The sequence below is a fragment of the Choloepus didactylus genome, chromosome 5 (assembly GCF_015220235.1).
Source record: "Choloepus didactylus isolate mChoDid1 chromosome 5, mChoDid1.pri, whole genome shotgun sequence".
In the NCBI taxonomy this organism is placed as follows: domain Eukaryota; kingdom Metazoa; phylum Chordata; class Mammalia; order Pilosa; family Megalonychidae; genus Choloepus; species Choloepus didactylus.
In genome coordinates this window covers 39,259,873-39,277,515 of record NC_051311.1, presented here as the reverse complement: position 1 = coordinate 39,277,515, position 17,643 = coordinate 39,259,873, and the positions used below count along the sequence as shown (strand labels likewise).

General features: G+C 43.7%; 1 protein-coding gene across 4 annotated transcripts in view; it reads right to left on the bottom strand.

Annotated features, from left to right (window-relative positions):
- ZNF746 (zinc finger protein 746) overlaps window positions 1–11,995 on the bottom strand; it is a 32,259-nt gene extending 20,264 nt beyond the window's left edge. Inside the window, exons 1-4 of one of the 4 annotated variants that reach the window (XM_037835889.1) lie at window positions 11,645–11,995; window positions 8,451–8,750; window positions 8,235–8,361; window positions 7,126–7,239 (exon numbers count right to left, since the gene is read on the bottom strand). In XM_037835889.1, coding sequence (XP_037691817.1) covers window positions 7,126–7,239; window positions 8,235–8,361; window positions 8,451–8,750; window positions 11,645–11,668 — 565 coding nt within the window. In that variant the 5' untranslated portion in view covers window positions 11,669–11,995. The remainder of the gene's footprint in view (window positions 1–7,125; window positions 7,240–8,234; window positions 8,362–8,450; window positions 8,751–11,644) is intronic. The other 3 variants (XM_037835888.1, XM_037835891.1, XM_037835890.1) reach the window with 3 other exon arrangements.
- Between the last annotated feature and the right edge of the window lie 5,648 nt (window positions 11,996–17,643).

Here is a 17,643-nt window from a genome sequence, read left to right as displayed (position 1 = left end):
AAAAAGGACAAACCATAAAGGAAAAGATTAGTAAATCCAAGTACAATAAAATTAAAAGCATCTCTTCTTTAAAATATGCCATAAATGCAGAAGATAGCAGCAACACATATAACTGACAAAAAGACTTATATCCAGACTGTATAAAGAACTCTTCACAGTTCAATAGGTAAAAGGAAAATGTCTTAAAAGAAAAATGGTCAAAAGCGACGAATAGGCATTTTATTATGGAACGAATGGCCCATAGATATAGGATTTAATGCTCAATCTTGTTCACTAGGAAAACACAAGTTTTAAACCATAAATTTTAAACCATTTCACTTCCACCAGATTATCAGCAATTAAAATATAAGACACTGCAAAGGCTAGTGAGGATGAGGTGCAGTGGTAACTCCAGTCCCTGCTGGTGGGATGCCAACTGGTACCACTTTAGAGAATACTCTGAAATTATGTGGAAAAGTTGAACATACATCTTTCCTATGACCCAGCATTCTACTCCCACATCTATACCTAGAGAAACCTTTACACATCATAAGAATTTTCATAAGATCATTGTTCTAAGAGCAAAAAAAATTAGAAACAACACAGATACCTATCAATAGTAGAAAGAATAAATACCATTGTGTTATAGTCATAAAATAGAAAACTATGCAGTGGTGACTGTGAAAATGAATGATCTACAGCTATATACATCAACATGGATGACTCTCAAAATCATAATATCAAATGAAAAAAGCAAGTTAAATAAGACTATATACGGTATGAGTCCATCATAAAAAGTTCAAAAGCCAGTAAGACGAAATAGTTATTTAAGAATATACCCTTAGGAGGTAAAAATGTAAAGAAAAGGGAGGGCCTCATTTCTTCTGTTTCTGAATTTTGTGTTTATCTGTAGAGGGAAGGGAGGAGGATACAATCAGGGAGGGACTATTAATAGGGTCTTAAACGATTCTGGTTGTGATCTCTCTCTTACGCTGGGGTACTGGGAAAATGTGTGTTTATCATCATTCTCTAAACTTTACATGAATGCTATATATACTTTGTTATGCATTATAAACAATAAAAATGTTTTTTTAAAAAAACAAAACATAATACTAAGTAAAGAAAAAACATTTGATACAATATAACACTTATTCACATAAAAACTTCTGGCTAGCCAGAAATATAAGAAAACAGCCTTAAACTAATAAAGACTATCTTCAGATGCCTAAGGCAAAAATCATACTTAATGCTGAAAATTTAGAAGCATCCCCCACAGACAAATATTGCCAGCCCTCACTGCTACTATAAGCAATGTCCTAACCAAAGAACTAAACAAGAAAAATGAAGTTACAAAAAGGAAGAGATAACTTTGTGTTATTTGTGGAAGGTATAACTTTCTACATAGAAAACCCATGAGAAGTTAAACAGACAAATCATTAGAATTAATAAGAAGAGTTTGGCGAAAAATTTTTTTTACTTATACAAAAGTCAATAGCATACCTATACTTTTTAAAGCTCATGACTTAAAAAAATTCCATTCACAATTGAAACAATATTATGAGAAAATTGTAAACTTTATTCAAGCACATACAAGAAGCCGTCCATAAATAAGCCTTTCCATGGACAGAGAAGCTTGATGTCATAATGTGGGCAATTCTCTAGAAATTAAATTATAAAGTAAATGCAATTCCAGAGTTTCACCAGGATTTTTAAGAACTTGAAAAAAAGATTCTGAAATTTATATGGTCCAAGAGTAGTCAAGAAAATTTTTGAAGAACAAGTAGAGAAGATTTGGTCTATTAGATATCAAGGCTTATTATGAAGTGAAACAGCATAATGTTGGTGCAGAGATAGACAAGACCAATGAAATATTAAAAAGAGCCCAAAATAGCCTCATGCACATATGGAAACACGGTTCATGACAGAATTGTCATTACAAATCAGTGGAAAAAAGACTGAATAGTCAGCAAACTTTGTTGGAAAATCAGACATCCATATAGAAAAAAAAAATTAAATCTTTCCTTTCAACATATACAAATATAAATTCTAGATGGGATTAAAAACTTAAATGTGAAAAGCAAAACTTTAAAAATTCTGTTAAGAAAATATAGGAGAACATCTTTCTGGCTTTTAGTGAGGTAGAGAAGGATATTTTATAACAGAAAAAGCACAGATCATAAAGTGAGAGACTGATATATTTGACTCTATCAAAATTTAGAACGTCTATACAAAACTCACAAAACTAAAAGACCTGCCACAGACAAGGAGAAGATATTTGTAATGCAAATAACAGACTGAGGAATCATATCTAGATCAAATACAAAGCACTCCCGAATCAATAAGAAAATGAAAACAGCTCAATGTAGCAATTCACAGGAGAAGAAACCAATAAACATGATAAGAATACAAATAAAACCTGATATCACTTCACCACTGTCAGACTAGCAAAAATTAATTCTGAAATGTGGGCAAAGATGGAAGAAAACAGGAACTTCATAATTGCTGGTGAAGTATAAACTAGTATAACCAGCCATAGGGAAGGAATCTGTTAATGGTCGAGTTGAGGACAAGCATGCCCTCTGATTGCAGCAATTACAGCTCTGGGTATAGATCCCAGAGGGTGGCAGCACATATGCTTAAGGCGACATATTCAAGAAAGTTCACTGCAGTATTGCTTCTGATAGTGAAAAATTAGAAACTCAAGTGTAAACCAATACAGTAATGGATAATAAATTATAATATAGTTGCATATGGAATACTAAGTATCTGTTAAAATGAATGACCTTTATATGTATCAACGTGGATGGATGTGAAATACAGAATGTTGAATGATAAATATGACATTCATGTAATATTTCAAAACACACAAAACTATATTTATGTATTATTTATAGCTACATACATACGTAGTTAAAGTTTTAAAATGTAGATGGGAAGGATTAACTTCAACTTCAGGATAACTGGTTACTCTAGGAAGGAATGGGACTGGGAGACCTAAAAAGGAACTTAAATTGTAGCAGAAATACATTATTTCACACACACACACACACACACACACACACACACACACACACACACTATATATATATATCTACATATATATTCCTGTATACGTACATATATATATGAATATGTTTTAAATTATGAAATATAGCATATATTCAACAAATATTTATTGAATTCCTACTCTATGCTAGGCAGTATTCTAGATGTTGGGAATGATTACATGAACAAAACAGATAAAAATTCTTGTCCTTTTGAAATTTATATTCTAATGGGAAAAACAGACCATCTATAAATATGAAAGATACATAATAGATGGTGATATCTGATACGGAAAAAAAACAAAGCAGGAAAGAAAGACTGGAAATACTGGGAGAAGAGAGGGTTGCAATTTTTAGTGGGGTGATTAGGGAAAGTAATATCTGAGAAAAGACCTGAGGAGGTAATGGAATGAGCCGTGAGAACATCTGAAGAGTGTTCCAGCAGTGGGTACTGCAAGTGCAAATGATATGAGACAGGGGCGTGCCTGGAATGGTCAAGGAACAGCAAGGAGAATGGTAGAGCTGGAGCAGAGAGTGAAAGAAAAGCAGGAGGAGACAAGGTCAGAGAGCCAGACTGTGTAGGGCCCTCGAGCCTTTGGCTTTTTCTCTGAGTCAGATGGAAAGTCATTAGAGATTTTGAACAAAAGAATGATAGGACTTATCCTTTCAAAGGATCAGTCTGGCTGCTGTGTTAAGAATAGACTGGCAGAAGCAGCGAGCCTAGTTAGAAGACTACTGCAATAATTAACCAAGAGACAAGGAATGAGGGTGGCGGGGTAGAGGAAACAAGGCATGTATGGATTCTGGATAAATTTGAAGGTAGTGCCAGCAGAATTTTCTGATGGATTGGATGTGGATTGTGAACAAAAGGGTCAGGGATGACCCCTAGGTTTTGGGGCTGCAACTGGTAGAAAGAATGGAACTGCCACTGAATGAGGTAGGGGAGAATGTGGGAGGAACAGGTTTTGAAAGGAGGATTAAGAGTGAAGTTTTGGACATGTTAGGTATGAGATGGCTATTAGCCACCTAAGTGGAGATATGGACCAGGCAGCTGGGTATACAGAATTCAGGGTAGAGGTCTGGTTGGAGACGTACGTTTGGGAGTTTTCAGACCAGAGATGATATGTTAAACCATAAAACCCACTGGGATGATGGAGTGGGTATAGATGGAGAAGAGAAGAGGTGTGAGGACTGCAGGTACTTCCAACACTTAAAAGTCAGAAAGATGAACAGGAACCAGCAAAGAAGCTTAGGAAGGAATGGTGAGTGAGACAGGAGGAAAACCAAACAAGTAAGCTGCCCTGTAAGTCAAAAGAGTGAATCTAGGATGAGTGAGTGATCAATGCTGGCTAATGCTACAAATAAGTCAAGAAAGATGACATACTTTTTAGCAATATGGAGGTCAGTAGTGACCTTGACAAGAGCAGTTTTGGTGGAAAGGGTTCAAGAGAGAATGGGAAGAGAGGAATTGGAGACAGCAAGTATAGACAACCTTTCCAAGGAGTTTTGCCATAAAAGAGAACAGAGAAATGGGGGAGTAGCTAGAATAGGGTCAAGGGAGAATTATTTGTTTTCAGATGGGAGAAATTAGAGCATGTCTAGATATTGATGGTTAGAGTGGGGAAAACTGAAGATAAGGTGAAGGCAGGTGAGAATTGCCGGACCCATGTCCTACAGAAGGTGGCATGGGGTGGCGTCTAGTACCAAGTGGAACAGTGGGTGTTGGATTGGAGGATCAGTAGTATATCCAGAGTAACTGGAGCGAACACAGAGAATATGGGCATAGATGCCGGAAGATGGATAGACAGGGTAGTCAGTGCTTGTAGGAACATTGCATTTTTTTTCCCAATTAAAAAATTATTTTTCAACATAAAAATCATTCTTAGCTCACAGGCTGGACAAAAACAAATGGCTCACAGGCCATAATTTGCCAAACTCTGGGCTAGTGAATCAGTTCAGGAAATGTATTATGACTGCCATGCAACACTAAATGTCCATTTGAAGTTACTGATTACAAATTTAAAGTGAGACCAGTGTGGGATTGTGGGATATTCTCTAGCCACAGGCAGCTGCCTGCATGCAAGTGTAGAACTGGTAGATTGATTTAGCCAAGATTATGTTCTTTTCAGGTGAATACAATGAATAAAAGAAGGGTGAGGGTATTGAAGGCATATGCAAGAGAGGGCCAGAGAACATAAGCTAAGTAAAGAGGAAAACAAGTTGGGACAGTGAGAAAGTAGCAGAATCAATGGACTGCAGGTCCTGAAGGACTGAAGGACTGTTGGAGTCAAGCTACTAGAAAGAGGGAACTAGGACAGGGGTGCAGCTACTATCATCAAGAAAGTCAAGGGAATGACCATGGGAGTGGCTGGCTATGGTGGGATGAAGATGTTGAAGGAACCGAGAGGCCAGGTTATTCAAAGGACCGTCTATATGGATACTGTTAAGACAGAAATAGTGGTGAGGAATAAGGGGGAGGGCAAGTGACCCAGAGGTATGCAGAAGACAGTAAGACCAATAGCCTGAAGGTATGAGATTCAAAGTGTATGTGGGGGGTGGTTTAGAGGGGTGGGGTGGGGGTGGGGGGCTGGTGTTGACACAGCAGCCCAGGCCCAGGTGTAAGGGATGTGGGAACAAGACAGCAAACATTTAAGAAGGCTGCAGGGGAAGCAGGGATTTCAAGGGACAACCAAGTGTCAACAGGAGCAAGAATGGAAGGGGAACATTCAGGGAAGAGCCTTAAGATATAGGGGATCTTGCCAATGATTCTGAGTTCCACAAGGCACAGTGGAAGAACTTTTATGAGTTGAGAAGAGGGAGATGAGGTCTGAAAAGCGGATGGACGAAGCCAAATGGGTATGAGGGATGAGTGGGGAGCCCTGGCTTCTTGGGTTGACAAGGACAGGGATAAAGGTCATAGTGAGAGAATTACTGCTGATGGTCTCCAGACAGAGAATGGTATGGAGTGTGTGGGTGTTGAAGGGGGAGAGTGGGGTGGGAATCTTGCCAGGAACCAGCATATTTCTGGGCCCCTACTCTCTAGAAAGCCAGGGAAGCCACCAAATACATACTATAAATATAATAAAACAAAGCCACCATGGCTGCACCAACCCAGATTAAAGAGCAAAACATTACAAGAGAGCTGAGGCCCTTGTGCCCCTCCCCAGTGTTATCACCTTCTTCCATCCAGGCAGGACCATGTTCTTAGCTTTCTATCCTCTACCTCAAAGCACTGTCAAAATACATCTGTTGAACTAAACGGATGAATGCTTTACTGAATACTGATAATGTTCTATACATGGTTCTGTCCCTGTAAAGTGAGAATCTAATTGAGATAAAACAAAAAATATGTAATTAAATACTAAACACAATAAAATGTTTAGGTGTTTTAGGTTTTCAGTTGAAAGGGAAATCCAGCTGGAACAGTCAAGGAGATTTTGTGGAGGAAGTAGGGGTTGCATCTGGCAGAGATGAAATGTCCCTGGGCAAATGACAGATTGTCATTTATCTTGCAACCAGCAAGCTCTTCACTTCAATCCAACAGTTTGGCTTTTCTCATGTGTCCACCTGTCCTTTCTGTAACTTTCAAAGGTGCTGACAGGCAGCAGTAAAACCTGAAACACCAGGTATCCAGATTCCTCTTAAATGAATATGGTTCTAACTATATTGAAACCCATGTTGCTAAAAAATGAGTTTACGTTCTGTAACTTCGAATGGATTTGAATGACATTTGGTTCTTGGACGGAGGCGAGGTTGACTCTGTAAGGCTATGAATGAATTACAATTGGTCTTAATACACATCCATCTGTCCCATCAGCATCCTCCTTTCTCATCCTCTAATTCTGTGCAATTGGCTCTGTCTCCTTCCTAAAAGACCAGGCTTGTTGCCTGTTTCCATGCTGGAAAGTATTAGTTTCTAGAGTGTTAGCTTAACAGGTCACAGAATATAGTTTAACTGTAAAAACTTTTAGCTTTAAAACATACAAATTTTATGTTTCTCCTTGGTTCTCTCTGGAAAGAAGATGGCACACTCCCAGGTCATTTACTTTTCTGTTTCCATCTGATCACCTGGTATCTCCTTGGCCTTCTCCCAACCACTCACCTGGACTTGGGTCCACAGGAACATCTGGAACCTTGGGGCCAGTGCGACGCCAGTTGCATGGTTCCTTCCCTTGTTCAATCTGGGAGAGGACCTCAGGCTTGGAGATGGCATAATCTGAGGGAAAACAGAAGGGTTAGCTTCTGCCAAATTCAGTTCAGAGCTGGGGATAGGCAGCTTGGGAGGTTGGCCCAGAAACCAAATTTCTTGATTGTTTTAGAGTAGTGGTTCTCAAGTGGAGATGATTTTACCCACCAGGGGACACTTGGAAAAGTCTTGAGATGGTTTTGATTGTTATAACTGGGGGGAGGAGGGGTGGAGTGCTACCAGCATCTAATGAGTATAGAGGTCAGGGATGCTACTGTTAAACATCCTACAATGCACATGATAGCCCAAAAACAAAGAATTATCTGGTCAATAGTGCTGAGGTGGAGAAACTGTGGAACACAGTCTCCACATTAAGAAGCAATACATTTCTGCAAACTAAAATATCACATTATGTGTGTACCTGCCTCCTTTCTCACTAAACATGCATTATTGCCTTCAGAGCTGGGGTTACATTCAGAAACCACCATAAGAGGAAATAAGCACAGGAAGAAACAGAATATAGGCTCTTATTGGGCAGTGTCAACTGAAGAGAGCAGTAGTAGCCCCAGGGTGAGGGGAGAAGCAAAGCCTTGGGGCATAAAGAAAACATCTGCAGCAAGAAGCATGGTCTGCCCATATTCTCCACTGACTCTTGAGGAAGGTCACCGTAAAGCCCACTTGGAGATGGCTAAAACAAAGAAACCTTCTAAAATGTGGGGTCAATTATACACTGGATATAAAAGCCGTTAGCATCCTCTCGACTCCAACTCTCAGCACTAAGAACAGAAACTTCCACGCTCTGGGCTTACCACCCTTTCTCAATCTGGCATTCTCTGTCTCAACCACTTGGGGGAAGGGAGCTTCTCTCTTGGTCATCCAGGGCTCAACCTTAGGAGAAGATGAAGATACCTTCTTACATGGTCAAAGTTTTTAGTGATTTACATATCCCTGAGATTAAAAGTAAAACAGCATGAAGAAAGAGGTATGAGGACTGCCAAACCAGAGAAATGAGAATCAGGCCTTACCCAGAGAGACCAGGGTCTCATAGTTGCCCCTCATCACGTGCTTGTAGAGCTCCTTCTGCCACTCGTCCAGTTTGCCCCACTCCTGCTCAGAGAAATACACGGCCACATCATCAAAGGTCACGGGCACCTGGAACCACAAGTGTCACACACGCTCACACACATACTTACAGGCACGGCCTCACTGGTGCCCCCACCCCAGGATGCCCAAGGGGTTACCTTGGGGACCTCCCCCTTGCTGCCCGGGGGCAGCCGCAGGATCCAGAAGTTCCTGTTTCGCAGCAGGTTCTCCATGTTCTCCAGCCGCCTCTGCAGCAGCCCGTACTCCTGCAGCAGGGTCCCCAGCACGGCCCACTTGCCCTCCAGCTGGTTCCCAAACTCCAAGGTCGTCTTCTCACAGTCCGCCAGCTTCTTCTCCGCCATGCCAGTTCGACCTTCTAGGGAAAGCAAGCGAGCAGCCTGCGACTCAATTTTCCTCTCCATGGCCTGAATTGTAGCAGCCATTGTCCATGGAGAAATCTTTCAGAGAGAGAGAGAGAAGACCAGCATCATTCATTCCATCCACTATGTTCTTTGATCCTACCTCCCCCAGCATGGGGGAACTGGGCTGGGAGGGGAGAGACAATTTATGTGGAAAGTGGGGATAGCCTGTACCACATGCCACACGTCAAGTCAGCGATTAACTGCTTCGGGCATCTTAGAGATTACCTAAGACTGGGTGGGTGCCTTTCCTCTAGGCTTCTGCAGCACACTGTCCCAACCCATAGCACTGCACTGACCCCCTCTACAGTGTACATTTCCTGCATCCACCTCTGAACTGTGAGATCTTTGAAGGCAGTACTGCATCTTTTCACAGAATAGTTCTTGGTCCATAGTAGATACTCAGTACAATTTTGCAAATAAACAGTGACTTAGCACTGCTGGAGTTCTAGAGGAGAAATAGTAAACTGCAGATTTACTAGAGCCTAGCTAGTACCTCCCATCATAATCACACAGTAACTGTCTACTGATGATGACATAGCAAAAAACAGCCGGTTCACTGAACAGCACAAACAAGCAGTGTTGCTCAATTTTTTTAAAAGCATCTCATGTACCCTTTTAATAAACATAAAAAATGTAATGGCCAATACTCCTCCCAGGAGAATCTGATTTTGTCACCTTCCCAACTGCTTCACCGCCCAACCAAAAAAAAAAAAAAAAATCACCATTACGGCAAATCTCCAGAAGCCAAGAGTTAGATGCTTTCTGATATTACATGAGCCCCCTAAGCCCCCTGAGATTCTCACTTTTTCTCTTACTACTGCAACCCTCCCATGGTAAACATGGTCTCAGACATTTTTGTAGCTGCTTCTAGATCAATGATACACCTTATAGTCTGGTTAGGAAGGTAAGACGTATGCTATTATATTAGACTTTTCTATGTACAGAAACCATCATCGACAGGATGGGTGATTACTGACAAAATTCTGGAAATTATTCCTAAACAAACGATTGGTGACTATTTACAAAATAAAGAAATGACTACTGGGAACCAGCATACATTCATTTGGGGAATGTCATTGGGAGCTAGAACATGGACAACAAAATGACAGAAAATGATGACAGTCAGAGGGTGAACATAGGCAGAAAAAACTGTCAAGAATGGTGCATGCCTAAGAGATTGTGTTTGGAGGGAGGCTGGACCAGATGACCTTTGATCTGAAGAAGGTAGGACATTGGCTGGGTCTCAAAGCATGTGAAGGATCTGGATAAGCAGAGAGCTGTTTTAAGGGAGAAAATTGGATCTGAGTGAGAATCTTATTTCAAGGAGTAGGTGGTACTGCCCAAAGGGCTCCCTATACTAAACAGGGCTGGGCAATTTGGGCAGGCTGACTCGGCTCTGGCCCCATGGGTGGCCTTTCCTCTCACTCTTCTCTTTGCATACTCTGCCATATAAACCCCAGCTCCCAGAGTTCACTTCAGAAATTTCCTTTCATTTCCTCACCTGTTCTCCACCCACTGAAAACTTACTTAATCCTCAAATTGAATCTGACTGGGCATTATTACAATCTTTGTGTTGCATGAATAAACTTCTACTTTGTGAAGAAAATGCCAGTCTTTAATATATGAACAGGGCACAACAGTTTCCTTACTTTTTTAATGGAGGAGGGGGGCACTCTGTAAGGTCTTTATACTACTTGGTGGGTGGTGGTGACTGTGCTCTGCTCAAGTCCAGCCCCATTTGCTAAGCGGTGGATGGAATATATGAGTTTGTCCTTAGGTACCTACCAGGGAAGCTGAAACTCTTTACTTGGGAGGAGCTAGCAGTGAGTAAGAGAACTCGAAATCCTTCAAAGGCTCCTCACCCACATGATGAAGTCCACAATTTCCCCAGGCATTCAAATTTTTTCCAACTCTCTGCTGCTTCATCTCCCATTATCTCCCTATGAAAATCATCTTCTCTGAGCATGATTTTGTCCCTTGAACACAACCTGCACTGTTCCTTCTCTCTGTGCCTTTGCCCAAGCCATCTCCCCTCCTCTCTGAAAAGCTCTGCCTTCTAGCTCAGCCTGTTGAAATCCTAGCCTCCCCTAAAAGCCCAGCTCAAATCACAGAATAGAATATCAGACCTGGAAGGGATGGGAAGGATTCTGAGCCTACTCTCTTCCCACTCCCACAGTAAGTTTCTATCCCTATGCAAGTACTTGCCCTTTTCTGTTTTGCACTATTACCAGTTTCCCCCACCACACAATGGGTCCTTGAACACACACAATGACTGTCTTTTCACACACTTTGTAGCTGTGATCCTGGGCAAGTTCTTTAACTTCTCCAGGCCTCAGGTTTTCTTTTGTATGACAGAGATAATAGCACCCACCCCATAGGTTTGTTGTGAATACAAAATAATGCCTAAACAGGGCTTAGTGAAGCGTCTGGTTCTACAAATGGGAGCAATTATCTTCCTCACGAAAACGGAGTCTACTGGGCACACAGTGGGTACTCAATGTATGCGGAATTGAAGCTGGACACCTCCCAGGTGAAACCGGGCCGCTGGAGGGAGCTGGGGGATAGGAAACACATGGGAAGAGCGGTAGGCAGAGAAAGGAGATGGGGGGGGGGGGGGCGGAGATGAAGGGGGCCGCGGATGGGGTGGGGGCAGGAAACCACAAGGGGCTTGAGAAACTTGGCGTGGGGCGGCCTCTGGTGCAGGGGCGGTCGGTTCGGCCCCCGCCTCGGACTCTTCCCGAAATAAGAGACCTGGGCCGGCGGGGGCCTTAGGCCCCGGAGGACCCACGTCCCCCTCGCCCGGAACCCCAGGCCCGACGGCCCAGCCCGGGCCCCGGAGACCCTCCCTAGGGCCTAGGGCGCAGTGTGCTGCGCCCAGGCCGCTCGAGGCCCGGACTCCGCAAGTCCGTCGGCTCGCGGGCCGCCCTTACCGGAGCCGCAGCCGCCTCGGCCATGGCCCTGAGCTGTCCGGCCCGGGCCCGGAGGAAGTCGCCGCCGCCGCCGCCGCCCGCCGCCGTGCGCGGCCACACGCAGGGCCTGGCCGCCTGGCCCTCTCCGTAGGCGGTGCCGCGGGTTCGGCGGCCTCCTCCTCCGCCGCCGCCGGCGCTCGCCCGGGCTCCTCGACTAGGCCCGCCCTGCTCGTTCGTTTCGCCCACAGACCCGCCGCGGACGCCGTCAGCGCCCGGCCGGTCCACACTGCATCCTGGGAGCCCGGCTCCCGCGGCCCCGGAGGAGGGAAGGCCCGTGAGGCTTCCTGGAGGCAGCGCGGCACGCACAGCCCCACCTGCAGCCCGGAGAGGCGAACGGCAGGCGCGGCTCCCAGGGCTCCGCCCCGCCCCGCCCTGCCGGCCGAGCGCTGCAGGCCCACCGACAGACGACGGATGGACCCGCGGACGGACGCACACGCCCGCCTGAGTCACCGCTCGCACGCCCCGCGAGCGCGGCCCCAGCCGAGTCACCTTGCAGGCGGCGCGCTTCTCTCGGCAGTGCCGCCGCCTGCGCTCGCGGCGCCTCGCGAGCTGCTCGGGCTTTTGACCTAAGCGCAGAGGTCCGGCGCGAGCGCCCATTTCATCCACGGTATCCAGCGGTGAATTACTTGGTTACCGAAAATAAATTCCCCGTTTAGGGTACTAGCCCGGGCTGGGCATCCCGCTAAATCTGGAGGCACGCCCCAGCCTCCGGGAGCGCAAACTTGCGAGTGCTGGGGGCATCGTGGGGAGGTGTGCAACCTCCTGGGTGATTATGGCAAAGGGGGCAGCGCTCACCCTGCTAGGGTAGATAACCCAGGAGCCGCGATCAGGGCTACCGGTAGACACACGCGCGCTTTCTAATTGCACCTGACATGGTCACTTCTGCTTTAGGTCTTGGGCCAGGTGATTTTATTTTATTTTATTTTTTGGCACAGCTGTAGCTCATGTCTATCTTAGATTTGAAATGGAATAAATTCTTCCAACAGCAGAAATATAGTTCGGTAAAACCCGGGAGGCAGCCACTTCGAGTTTTCTATAATGTGTTTATTACTCATAATAATTTATATATTAATGGAATGAAAAAACGGAACACAAAGCCATCAGTTTAAGTTATTTTGGTGAAGAACTTGATATGGAAAGTTGTTCATATATTAAGAGGAGGAGCCTGTCCAGAATGAACCCATTTTTGTTTTAAAATGCACATATATGTTTAGACAAGTTTGGAAGCATATACATCAACATATTCTAAGTAATTTTCTTTAAGGTGAGAACACAGGCCATTTTTCTGCATTTTCTAACATTTTTAAATTCATGTTTTTATTTGGTAATAACAAGAATGGCATTTTTAAACCAAGAGGATAGAAAAAATACTGTAAATTGAAAAATTCTATGAGGTGAACTGGAGTCGCATGATTGAAGCAGCGTTTGAATGGGGCGCCCCCACGTGGTTACAACGGTGCATTTCCTCTCAGAATTTCCTCTGCGTGGATCTCCAGCAAATGAGGAACCTGCGCCCACGCGGTCCTAACTTGTACTGGGTTTGCCAGGTTGAGCAGACCGGGACCTCATCTTTTCCTTTACTTTCTCTTCTTCATCAGCCTAGGCTGAACGTGCAGCAAGGCAGTCATTCCGATGCATTCTTCTTTGTGTATAAAAATGGAAATTTCCAAGGAGTTGTCACGGGGAAGACCTTACTCATTGTGTTTCAGGAGGTCTGCTCCCTGCGCCTGACTTTCTCCCCGGGATGCCAGCCCCAGCCGTTTTCTGACGCTTCCAAGTTTTCAGGGATTGTCCCTTAAATGTGGGGAGGGGAGGTTATGGATTTCCTGTTTGGAGCCCTCAGCATCATTTGCCTTTGGGAGAAAATCTCTGAAAGAGTAAAGTCACTTCTTTCACCTCGTGGACTATAGGAGAATGCTCCGGAACTGCCCCTGAGGCACGTTTCCTACTTTTTCCCCCACTAGCTCTTCTTCCACATGATCCCCTCCATCCCACCCAGAATAACACCTACCCTCTGCCAGGGGTAGATCCATATTTTGTGGACCTGAAACGTGTACAATTTGAAGGGATATTATGTAGGACACCCCCACCCCCACCTCCACACAAATAAATTGCAATCAGAAAAGTAGGTACAGAACTGGTGCAAGTAAGGTGACTGAAAGTGTAAGCTTTGTCAGCTTCATAGTGAAGTCCTGGATTAAAAAACAAAAACAAACAACAACAACAACAAAAAAAAAAAAAAAAAAAAAAAACAGAAAAAGAAACATCAGAACATACCCAAGCTTTCTCTAGGCTGAGACATGCACACTGAGGGTATTATAGGAAGAACCCGGAGGCAGGAGACCCGAAAGTTCTGCCTTTAACTTCTTGAGGTCCTTGGGCATATCAAACAACTTCTCAGCGATTTCGGTGCCTTGAATGTAAACACAGATTGAACTAGATAATTCTGTAAATTTTCCTAGATTCTGTCCCTCATGTCACCACTAACTTGCTTTGACATTGGACCCAGTTGAAGACTACTGATTCCACTCTCACTGTGGCCTGTTGATTTTGCTGCAGGATGGTTTGTTTATTCTCATGACTACCTTGTTGGTCACTCCCTTTTATGTTGCCCAGAAGAGCTTCTCCAAGCTTACCTTATGGAAGGGGGTTTACTCCTGGGTTCAGGGGAAGAGAGATGCTTTCTTCATGGTGATGTGGCCCTGGTGGGTCCCAGTGCTTTCATGATAGGATGTTATTGCACACCCCATGGAGGATGTGACCAGTGTGGGACAGGATGCAGCCTGGTCTTAAGTGACCATCTGTGTGTCCCTCAGATAAATTCTTCCCAAGAGAAAGGATCTGACTGGATTGATTTCTTACCATCGAGTAGGGAATGCCCTCTTTGAGCAGAGGTTAAAGTCAAGGCCCCCAAGGGTGGCCTGAGGAGTTCAGAATAGTAGTGATAGGTTAACTCTGAACCTAGCAATAACTGTTAATTACTTTGTGCAAGAAATACTGCCATGGACTGCTTTCTTCCAAGGAAACCTTTAAAGTTCATGGGCATCTTTTAATAGATGCCACCATCACCTACTCTGGTCCATTGGACTGGGTACTCCTCTTTGGCAAGGACCACACCTTGCTAGCAAACTATCTGGCACACAACTGGCAAGAAAATGTGTGTGTATGTGTGTGTATATGTATTATACAACTATACATAGCTGTATATATTTTTTTCTTTTTTCTTTTCAAACAGGGCTGACTTTATGGAGAATTTGAACTTGATCTTGTAAGATGGACAGAATTTTGATAGCAGAGAGCATTTCATACCAGAGGGTGATAGTCGAGATTCCAGCTGGGGATAACAAAGAAAAAAATTGAGGCAGGAAGGTACAATGCATGTTCAATGAAGGAAAGTGGCCCAGTTTGTCCAGGATTTTAAGTAACAAAGGCTGAGCCACATTGTAACAAGCTTCAAAAGCTAAGGCTTTTGAACTGTAGCCAGGCTAAAGTGCTGGATTTGATCCTGGGTTGAGCAGGTAATAACCCAATCATGGTGCTGATAGGGAGACTTATCTGAAGCAATTTGCAGGAGGGGTTGAGAGGGATAAAAGATTAATCAGGAGACTACTGCAACAATCCAGATATGAGGTGAGAAAAAAGGTCTGACCAAATATAACAAGAGTGGGAATGAAAAGGAAGGAACAGTTTGGAGAGATATTCAATAAGGATATTCAATAAGAGATGGAAACCAGCTGCATGTGGAGTTGCCTGAAAAAGAATTCCAGGACAGTGCTAAGGTATTGAGCCTGAATGAAGAGAGAGTGTGTCTGTAATAGAAATAAAATGATTAGCAAAAAAAGATAGTTTGGGGTGTGATAAAAAAAAATTCAAGTTTTGACATGCTGAATCAGATGTGCCAGGGCCATTTTTAGGTAGACATTACCTAGACGAGTGGATTCTCAGACCAGCTGCATCAGTCTCTGAGAAAGCTTGTTAAGGATATGGATTTCTGGATCTCATCCCAGAACTACTGAATCAGAATCTCTAGGAATGGGTCTGGTGTTGTGGGATTTTTTTTTTTTTTTTTAAAGTTCTTAGTATAGGGTAGGAGAGGAAGGTGGGTAAGAGGGAGTCCTAAGGCACAGTTGAGTTTGGGAAATAATGACTGGTCCAAACTTCCACCTAAGTTAAGAATCCATTTTAAAGTATCCCTGATAGCTGGCCCTCAGACTTTGTTTGCAAAATTAATAAAGAAAAACTTCTTTGGATTGATATTCAAGGCCTTCCATATCCTTTAACTTCCATTTCCAATTTTATGGTTCATTTTGCCCTGACATGTGTCATTCCATTCTGTTTCATAAGCAGGCATGAGAATTCCCACTCCTGTGCCTTTTTCCATACTCCTTCTCTTTCTCTTGCCCACCTAAAGCCTTCCTGTCTTTCCTAGACCAACTCGTGCCCTAATTCTTCCATGAAGTCTTTCCATTCCAGTGAAGCCTGTAATAAACTCTGCTTTGTTCAAACTCAAATAACTTTTAATAATGGTACCATTCATTTGGCACTTAGCTAAAGACTACAATACAAGGGAATAGACAGTGTCCTAATTCATTTCATAGATTATATGTTCATTGAGAGCAGCACTGTACCTTATTTTTCTTCTCTACCCTACAAAGTCCAATACAGGTTAAGTTTAGAGAACATAAAGTAACTACTCACTCAGTACAGATGTTAATTGATTACTGTACGTAGTGTGATGTATTACAGTCCCCAGATTTCATGGTTCTCCTTTGGTCCAATACCACTGTCAACCTGACCTTCTTCCTAACACCTCTTCACACATTCCTAGAAAAATCTAAGGGTAGGTATCATTGAGCACCTGCAACTTACCCAGAGGGAGTCCAGGAATTCTGGTGAATATGTGAGATAACATGTCAACCCAGAGAATTGGAGAGCCATGAAGAACTTGATTCAGACTAGGTAGATGTAGGGGTTCTGACCTGTGAGCTCCTGTGGGGGTTTTCTTTGCTTGGATAGAACATAGCAGTATGGATGGGCCTCTATTCTTTCAGCTGTCCCCTGGGCCTGAGATTTTCTTTTGGAACCAGATAGCCTAAATGTTCAGGCTCAGGCCTTTAAGATAAGGCTGTGGTTTGTTTTTGCCTTTTACCAAATATTCCCAGTTGGCCTCTCTCGAGGAATAGGGTTGGGTTGCACTTCCTGACCCCTTGTGGTTGGTTTGGGCCATGTGACAAGTTCTGGCCGATGAGTTGTTCATGGAAGTGACATATGTCACTTCTGACTGAGCATTTAATTACAGACTGAAACCATGCAAAGATTTCTTCCCCTTTACTATGGTTACTGGCAATATTTGAGAAGGTGGCTGCTCTATTAGCCTGTAACCTGGAAAGAGGAGCAATGAATAGAACCTCCAAACAATCCATGATGAGCGTGTAGTATGAGCATGAAACAAAATAAGCCACAAGATTTGGGGGGAGAGGGTGTGTTTATTACCACAGCTTAATCTAGCCTCTTCTGACTGATACAAAGGCTTGTTGAAAGTTGGCCAGGCATTGGAGCAGTGCCCTGGAGGCCAAGGTAGTGTCTTCTCAAGCTTGACCTGTCACAAAAGGCTTTATCATATCCAAGTGAAAAGAAGGTACCGTCTAAAGACTCCCAAAAAGAATATTACCCTATATCTTTTCTGGACTACCTCAGGGAAAGTTGCAGAGAAGGGTGGTTTTCAGGGCCTTGGCTCTGAGGAGATACCTCCCTTCCAGTTCTCTGTTGGGAGCTGGGAGACTCTGCAAGCCTCTAGGATCTGACTGTGGACTAGTGCCTCACAAACATTCTACACCAAACAAAGACAGGGGAAAGTGAATGTGTATGTCCTGTGAGTCTAGACACTGCCTGAAACAGCCTGCAGCAAGGCAGATGTTACGCAGAATTGTCATTCTTCAGTTTAACAATCCATGTAAATC